This window comes from Hypomesus transpacificus, chromosome 26, assembly GCF_021917145.1.
Source record: "Hypomesus transpacificus isolate Combined female chromosome 26, fHypTra1, whole genome shotgun sequence".
Taxonomy (NCBI): Eukaryota; Metazoa; Chordata; class Actinopteri; order Osmeriformes; family Osmeridae; genus Hypomesus; species Hypomesus transpacificus.
In genome coordinates, this window is record NC_061085.1 from 3,549,140 (window position 1) to 3,557,790 (window position 8,651).

At 36.8% G+C, this 8,651-nt stretch overlaps 1 protein-coding gene across 1 annotated transcript; it reads left to right on the plus strand.

The window, feature by feature from the left end:
• The first annotated feature begins 1,027 nt into the window (after positions 1-1,027).
• Positions 1,028-7,915, plus strand: stx6 (syntaxin 6). Its single transcript, XM_047049816.1, has 8 exons — positions 1,028-1,178; positions 2,006-2,175; positions 2,413-2,507; positions 3,270-3,332; positions 3,694-3,822; positions 3,941-4,047; positions 4,250-4,344; positions 4,763-7,915. The coding sequence occupies exons 1-8, from the start codon at positions 1,144-1,146 to the stop codon at positions 4,837-4,839; spliced, it is 771 nt and encodes a 256-aa protein (XP_046905772.1). The 5' UTR covers positions 1,028-1,143; the 3' UTR covers positions 4,840-7,915.
• The last annotated feature ends 736 nt before the right edge of the window (positions 7,916-8,651 follow it).

Here is an 8,651-nt window from a genome sequence, read left to right on the forward strand (position 1 = left end):
AAATAAATCTGCAATATTTCAGGATTTCAGGATGCAGACGTATTGTCAACTAGCTATGTAAGTACATTTCAGATTAAAAAAGAACCTTGCAGTTATTACAGTAATGCCCTCTAAATACAGGGTTAGGGTTAGTGCCACCACGTTGAGTTGCACTTTGAACGTTCAAGAGAAAGGAAAGCAGCTAAGCTTTATATTCTCTTGTGTTTTATAAGTTCATATCAGTGATGCATTGTTATTGCTTTAACAATGACTTAGCACCACTCAGATGGGTGGTACACATGGGTGTTGCGAAAATTGAGTGCACCTTGGGGTGAAAGCTAGTGTACAGTTGTGTAATATGTGATGTACTGTTAGGTCATATCTTTCACCTTGTCAAAAACCTCCTCGTCATTGTTGGCCCTGCCATGGAGGTCGTCTTCTTTGGTGACCTCAACAGACCCGTCAAACTCGACCTCCTGTGATCTGAAATGGCATGATAAAACAGAACACGCAGTAGATAAATTGCATAACGCCAGTGTTTTTTTTTTCATTCTATTGAGAATCTTTGAGCAAATATTGCAATATTTAAGAAAACAATATCAAACGTTGACATACCTCAGTGGACAGCCGTGGCTCCCGACCATACATCAGTTGGTAGGATAAGTACCTGGTGGAAGCACGTTGTTGGGGTGGGCCCATCCAGAGACTTCCCAGTAGCCCTCTTCTGTGTCTGCTGTTAATTTTTTAGGTGTCTTATATTTAAGTGAAAACCATGCCTTGAGCCTAGCACTGACCATTTCTTTGTACTTTAGTCCAAACTCAAAGTAAAACTCTATGAACTGCTCAATTGCAAAGGTGTGCTGTCTGAACCACTGCTCGACTGCCAGCGAGAAATTAAAACTTAAGTAGCCTACCGTTGGTCGAACTCAATAAATATCTCTGCAAGAGAATGTAAGAAAATATGCAAGAGAACACGCAGTTTGGAAAAATATTTTTCCTCCCACCTAATAATTTTTGCACCATTATGTCCCTGTAGGGTCTCCGTAGGTTCCATTCTCTGTGTTTGTTGTTACACAGACAGAGAAGAAGGCAAGCATGTATGAAGTAGATGAGTGTGGAGACTAACTTTTTTCAAATTTTTTGCAAACAATTCGGTTTCTCAAGATGTCGATGGAAGATCCGTTTTTCGTCGTTAAAGGGTGAGTAACGTCACTTTAGCAATACCTCACCCGGGATGTATAGCAATCTTGCTTCAATAGCATTTTGTCTATACCTACTTATCCTAGCCACGCTAGGCTACAGTAAGTAGGGCTACAACTAGCTAGCTAGCTTATTGTACTATGAACAATGGGGAATTGACATGCCAGGGGCCGTTTCGCTAGCTAGATAGTTGAGTACAGCCGGTAGTCTTCTCACAAGCAGCACCGTTACTCATGATTGTGTTGGGCTGGTTTGATAAATAGTGTACAGTACACAGTTCGATTACATTATTCTGTTTAGCCTCGACGTTTCGATAGCTATTGACGATTAGCTTACCCATGGCTCCACGTCCCAGCTAACTCCAAGGATGTGTGGGATAGAGCTAGTGATCTTATCAGAATCAGAATCAGAAAGGGATTTATTCGCCATGAAAGTTTGCACAGACAAAGAATTTGCTTTGGCAGGAAGGTGCATACAATAAACATATAGGAATCTTAAATTTAGATATATGGTCTAACTATACTAAGGATACATAAACTAGCTATACTAAGTGGAATACAATTTAAAATAAAATATACAATAAAGTAGAATATAAGTTGCCATAAAATAAAATATAAGTAGCCAATTTACAGTATAAAATACAATATAATAAAAATATTACACGAATTGTGAGTAGTGCAAATGCGATGTGTGTGTGACAAAGTGTCTTGTGGTTTAGGAAACTCACTAGTATACCATACTCTTCTGGTTAGCTAGACATCAAATACAGTAATGCGCATGCTCTAATAATAGTTGTAACCAAGGCGTGTATTTTAATTGTTTTTAGGGAGGTACAGAAAGCCGTAAACACAGCACAAGGCCTGCATCAGCGATGGAGCGAGCTTTTACAGGACCCTGGTGGTGTTTCCAAGGAGGAGGTTGACTGGACCACCAATGAACTGAGGAATAGCCTGAGGTCTATTGAATGGGACTTGGAAGACCTTGATGAGACAATCAATATCCTTTTCCCTTTTTGACTTGGATAGTGTAAAAAAAAAAGGCTGAAAAGCAAGCTACCTGTCATGATCCCAGTAGCACATATGTTACGCTAGAGTACTGCTATAATCCAAGTAGTGTTGCACACACAAAGCCTTTGGTGATGCTGCTGACTTATACACATACACACACACACACACATTCTTTTACTCATACAATTAGAGGTGAGATGGAAGCGTTTCTTTAATTTTAACATAAGTATTGTTGAATCCAACCCTAAGAAATTCAACTTGGATGCTCTGGAAATGACTAAACGTAAAGCTTTCATCACAAGCACCAGACAAACTGTTAAGGTGAGTAAAACATAAAAAATTAATAGACCTTTGTGTTACTGTAAAGATAAGTGTTTTGAGTTTAGTATTGAAATCAAAATGCCAGGTTAATCGTTTACACTTTGCAAAATGTTGGTTGCGCAGTGTTAACGATTAACCTGTCATTAATATCTGGAATTTCCAGATACTAGTGACGCTCACTGACCAATAAGAGGGAAGTCCCAACTAGAAATAATCCCCATTATCATGGCTGGGTCTGTTCCAAGAGCTTGAAAAATTAAAGCACAGTAGTTTTCCAGTCCAACATCCAAATGTCCCTTCAATATAAAAAATAAAGTCTGAAATTGCCATTTTCAGTTTATTGGAAACAAACAAAAAAGTGAAAATCCCATGCTCTTTTCCAATTTTGCATTTGGTCTTTTTGTGTTGTGTGATGAATTAACTTAAAATGTTAAACATTCCCTGGTCTCTGTTGGATCAAATGATCAACAACAATCTTTCAGTCAAACTTTAAAGTGTAGCATTGTAAACAAAGCAGCATGAATTGTCAAGTGATTTTATAATTTTTGTAAATGTGAGAAGCCGCTTATGTGCTTGCAGTCCAATAAAAGCAGGGGACTATCAATGAATACCCAATGTATTGACTGATTGTAAATATATCCATGCATCCCAAACCACAGATATTCAGAATGAAATTGTTTTAATACAACTGTACTCTGAGCATGTCAGTGGACATTTTAGTTTCATATAGGTTTGTTGTATTTGTCTTTTTGTCTTTTTTAGGAAATGAAAGAACACATGTCCAGTCCAACGGCTTTGGCCATGACAGACAGGAAAAACCGCCAGGTTAGTTTGTAACTGAACAGAATTGCCAAATGCACCTCTTGCTAAGAAATATAAGGAAGGACGTGTCAGAGATGTCATCAATTTACATTCTTCTTTTTTAAGCTGTACTGGAAGCAAAGTGAAGCTAGAATTCAGCAGAAGTGGCTCCCATAGGAGTCTCATTTGCCTGAGGTGTCAGATCTGACGCTTCCTTCTTCAGTTCCTTGACAAAAAAATTTCTTATTTGGCAATCATCTGAAAACACTTACCCAAATGGATTAATTGTATCCTCATATAGAGAAATCAGTTTTTGAAATGTCATGATTTTGTGAATATATTCCATCTCCAATAACCTTCAGCGTAACTCGCTTTATATCTGCAGGCTCTTTTAGGGAACAGTGGATCTCAGGGTCCAATCTGGCAACCAGAGTCCGACAAATACACACGTCTGGACGGAGAACTCCAAACCGCAAACTCCCAATTCTTAGATGAACAACAAACTCAACAACAGGTATCATACACAGTTTTTCTAGGAAACACATTGTTGGCTGTCGCCCTCTTATTAATCTTCTCCGATGCATCGGGTGTCAATGTGTGTGTGTTTGTGTGTGTGTTTGTGTGTGTGATAGCTCATTGCAGAGAAGCAGGACGAGCACCTGGAGCTGGTCTCTGGGACCATTGGGGTGTTGAAGAACATGTCTGAGAGGATCGGCATGGAACTTGACGAACAGGCCGTGTATGTTTCACAACCATCTCCATTCAGACACATTTGAGAGATGCAGAAGTGGACCAAAAAAAGCCTTTTGTGCTTGTTATTTTTATTACCCAGTTTTGGAAATAAAATTGTTTTTTTTTCATACTCTTTCTCATAGAAACACGTTACATAGCTAAACATAATGCCCTGTTTGGTTGATAATTGTAGAAATGTTCTCTTGAAGGATGCTAGATGATTTTGGAAATGAGATGGACAGCACTCATTCCAGACTGGATAGTGTAATGAAGAAGCTGGCAAAGGTTTCCCACATGACGAGTGGTAAGTTAATTTCCTATTTGGACTTTTTCAGTGGATCAGTTCAATATGCGGTAGAACTGATGTTTTCTCTGAAATTTCTCTGAAAAAGTATGCCCGTGTGGCCATACCATGTGCGGCTTCTTGTTTACACTTCAGAACACAGGGTGAAAAATCAATATCACAAAAGTTGTTTCAAAATGGCCAAAACATGACATCGCTAACACTGTGTGGTGTTATGTCTGTTATATCTGTGTCATATCTAAAGAGGCCATAACGCATAAATGATCATTTAAAAAAAACGTCCACAAATTGCCAAGAAGTGCTTCGAAAAATAATTTAAAAGGGTAATTTCTTTGTACATCATTGCATGTTTTGATGCAGTTACCAGTAAATGGTATCGGTATAACACTTGCGTTGTTCCTTTCCTTCTCGTCTCCAGATCGGCGACAGTGGTGTGCTATTGGTATCCTGCTTGCCGTTTTGTTAGTCATCCTCATGCTCTTCTTTATTCTGTGATGTACTAGCTACCATAATTCCATTCCCACAAACAGAAACTCGCTTATCTTAAACAAACAATGATTGTCCAGATGAGACCACACCCCCTACCAAAACATCCACCTCTGTCAATTCTATGGCCTGAATTCAAAACTCAAGTTGAAACGTGAATATAGACAGGTTTGCAAATTTTAATACAGAAATAATCAGGATCCCCCATATCTTGATACTTTTTCACTCTTTGAAACTTTGAATTTGAATGTCTATGAGAATTCAGCCATAGTCTGGAGTCCTGGTCTGTGACAGACTTTGTATGGGATACTTGGTTGACTAAATGACAAGTAACAAACAGACTTTGTATGGGACACTTGGTTGACTAAATGACAAGTAACAAACCTGAGTAATTTGTACCCTGTAATGTGCATTAATATGCAAATTAGATACTTCTGTATTTACGTTTTTTTTCATTTCAGAAGGTTTTTACTTTGTAAACATGAGGTATTGTATACAGATGGTGAGAACAGGTTGTTTATTTCATTTTTTTATTTTATTCAGACAAGGTGAACTTTTTTTTCTTGACTCAAGAGGCACTGCAAGTGTAGAGTTAAATGCACTATTTTCACTGTCTTGGCCATCTTCTTACAATACTAAATCAAAAGATGCATGTGCTATTATGCATACAGACATCAAGGACTTGGGTCCTTCTGAAATTGAATTGGCTCTTAAATTCCTGGAAACTATTTTGAATAAGGTTTACGTCACCAGGCTGGAAAAGGGTGCTTGCAAACCTCGTGGTATTTTATTATTACTGTGTGGAAAAACTAGTACAACTCATAATGACCTAATAATACTTAAAAGACATTGTCTGACATTTCATTTTCAATGAAAAGTGTTTTGGGCTACCCTCTTCATTGTTATTTAATGTTGTCTTGTACACTGACTGCTGAATACCTGGTTAAATATAACGACTACTGTCAATTGTAACAATGATGTTAGTGGTGTACAGTGAACTTTGAAGCAGTTCCTAGTAAGAAAAATACAATTTATTTCTAGGCATGTATACAGTATGACTGCTAGCACTAAAACTGGTAGACTATTTATATTTATTTATCTATGTTCTTTCATTGTTATTTTACTGACTTACTGTTGCATCATAATTTTACGTAACACCACCAAGGCAATCATCATTATTACTGTATATTATTTACAATTTAACAGTAACTGGTGTGTCGTGTCTGCTACATTGCCATAGGGCAAAACACAGTAACAATTTAAAGCAATTGAACTTTAAACTAACATAACATTTACCTTGCATAGAGCCACTCCAAACTTGGCAACACACTTGGAATTAACACATTGCATTTGTTTTCAACACTAACTTCACTTGTTATTGTACCTATAAGCACATAAATCATAAGAGAACCCAACTCCATGGTTTCGCTGTACTTGTTTGAAAATATGACTAACCGAGTATTATTATTTCCAAACTGTATACTCTGACTGTCCTAATATTAACAACATTTGTTTACTGCAGTAAAGACTAGCAATACAAGCTCATGTGTCAGAATGTATCAGTTGACGCATCTATAACATTCCACAACAACAATGCAAGTATTCTTTATAATTGTCAGTCTCTCGCTCTACTATCATGTCTGGTTTCCTTTTCAGTATTGAATGTCAGTTCCCAGGGAAACTCATTATGAATATACACATTAATAAGGAATAAACTGAATATCTAAACACACTGACTTAATCATAACTGTTTGTAACTGTGAAAAATAAATAGCCAGGGCTTTAGGCTAAGCTGTGACACGAGGGCTGGAATGATTGACTTTTAAATTTGGCCTCATAAAATGTACACCATATTAAAGTTTAAAAAAAATACACTTTTAAGTATTGCAGTATTGTAACATGTAGGTAGGAATTACGAAATACTTTGAAACCCCAACCGTCTAAAAATAGTTAAAAAAAAGAAATCTCCTCTCACCTCACAACTTTTTTGCTGTAATAGAGCTGAAATTGTAGTTGAAATTTATAGAATTTTCAAGTTTACACATATTGCTCACCTATACCATCTTTTTTATTTAAAAAAATGTGGGCCTAAAATAACAGACCCTAAATAGGGCTACAAGTATTAATCAATCTGGTACCTACAGAAACCTAACACCTGTGAGATTGTGACTAAAGTATTGGAAAAGTGGATATTACTGAGCGATATGATAAACCACAAAATATTATGCCAATATGTGAGTTCCACGAATCAAAAATTACGTTGAAGATACTATTTCATACAGTCTGAGCAACCAAAGATGTCATTAGAGTAATGGTACACCTTCACACCTGAACATTTCCAAAGTGGATTGTAATCCAGTGAGAAATAAAGTTATGAAATATATTCATAGGTGATCTATTTATGGAGGGATCTTATAAGACACTACAGGAGATGTAATGAGACACTACAGGAGATGTTATGAGACACTACAGGAGATGTTATGAGACACTACAGGAGTGTTTGATGTTGACTCATTGTGCATCTCACACTTACAAAAGGGACATTACCTGTGCTAATGCTAAGGCGAGTGCTTAGCCTGTTGTTTTCCTGTGATATGCTGTGCAACGTAGGGATCAACAATTTAAAAAGATACGTCTCTTGTAGGGATACATGGCTTGCAGGGGTTAATTGATTAGAAGGGCACTCAAATATATATATATATATATAAATTGCCTGCTGGTGAACTTTAGGTAGAAGAGGTTTAAAAGAACACAACGCTGCACATAGGAACTATGTATTAGCTCAAATATCAGTCTGTATGTTAAGCGGTGTGTCTCTACAGATAGGGATCTATTATTGTAATCTTACAAACATACAATTCACATTTCACAATCAAGTTATATTATGTATGTGTGTGTGAATATTGTTTGGTGTTTTGTCCATGCTTTGGGGTGTGTTAGAGTGCTACTGTTGTACCCGGCAAATCATCCTGTTGCTTTTTGTCCCTTGATTGTCTGTTGTTTATTAGCTGTACTAACTAATAAGCCCTAGAGTTGAAACTGAAAAACCTGATTCAGCTCATTTAATTAAAATAATGAAATATGTGATTTGTTTCCTGTGTATGTCTTAGAATGGTCTAGGCAGAATTAGAGCATTAAAGATGTTGAAAGATGACACCTTATTGGAGTGTCAAGGCTCGCAAAACCGAGATATGGTCGATGCCATGTTGAATTTCCAGCTTACCACAAGTAAAGTGGTCTTCCAGTCTCGCACCGTGGAGACGGTCTACAGTGCATGTCCAAAAAATCACCTTTTTGGTAATTAAAAGTGAGATGGATGCTTCAAAGGGAGTTATGGTTTTCTTTATTTGGACTGGATTAAAAATTACAGATGTTGACTGAAAAATGTATAATGGGAAAATGACAGCCTTATGGATAGACACTGTAATTTTAGAGCGTGACTCCTAGGTAAACAGTGACCTCATACACTTTCTTACTTTTGAATTACAGCTTGTAGAGGGACAAGCTACATAAGGAAGTCTTTTGATATGGAAATGTATCAATATATACAGTTTCCCTTTTTTTCAAATTCTATTTAACAGATTACGTTCCAAAAAAGGTCTATATGAACCATTTGGGGTTCAAGTGTTCATAACATTTGGCTTTGTTTTTTATTGTTGTTTTTTTTTACATTGGATTCGGAAATGGCATAAAAAGCAGCATTAGAATAGACGACATGTGATTTTACTCACATTGGCAGCATAAAAAATATACATGTAAAATACAAAAATAATGAGTGGCAATTTCTCAACAGCACTCAATGTTGTTAGCAATACAAGGAA

What these genes read in the sequence shown, in the direction of transcription:
- stx6 (XM_047049816.1), top strand. Translation starts at nt 1,144, where the DNA reads ATGTCGATGGAAGATCCGTTTTTCGTCGTTAAAGG. An exon ending in CAGACAGGAAAAACCGCCAG is followed by an intron (nt 3,333 to 3,693) that starts GTTAGTTTGTAA and finishes TTATATCTGCAG; the next exon opens with GCTCTTTTAGGGAACAGTGG. An exon ending in GGTTTCCCACATGACGAGTG is followed by an intron (nt 4,345 to 4,762) that starts GTAAGTTAATTT and finishes TCTCGTCTCCAG; the next exon opens with ATCGGCGACAGTGGTGTGCT.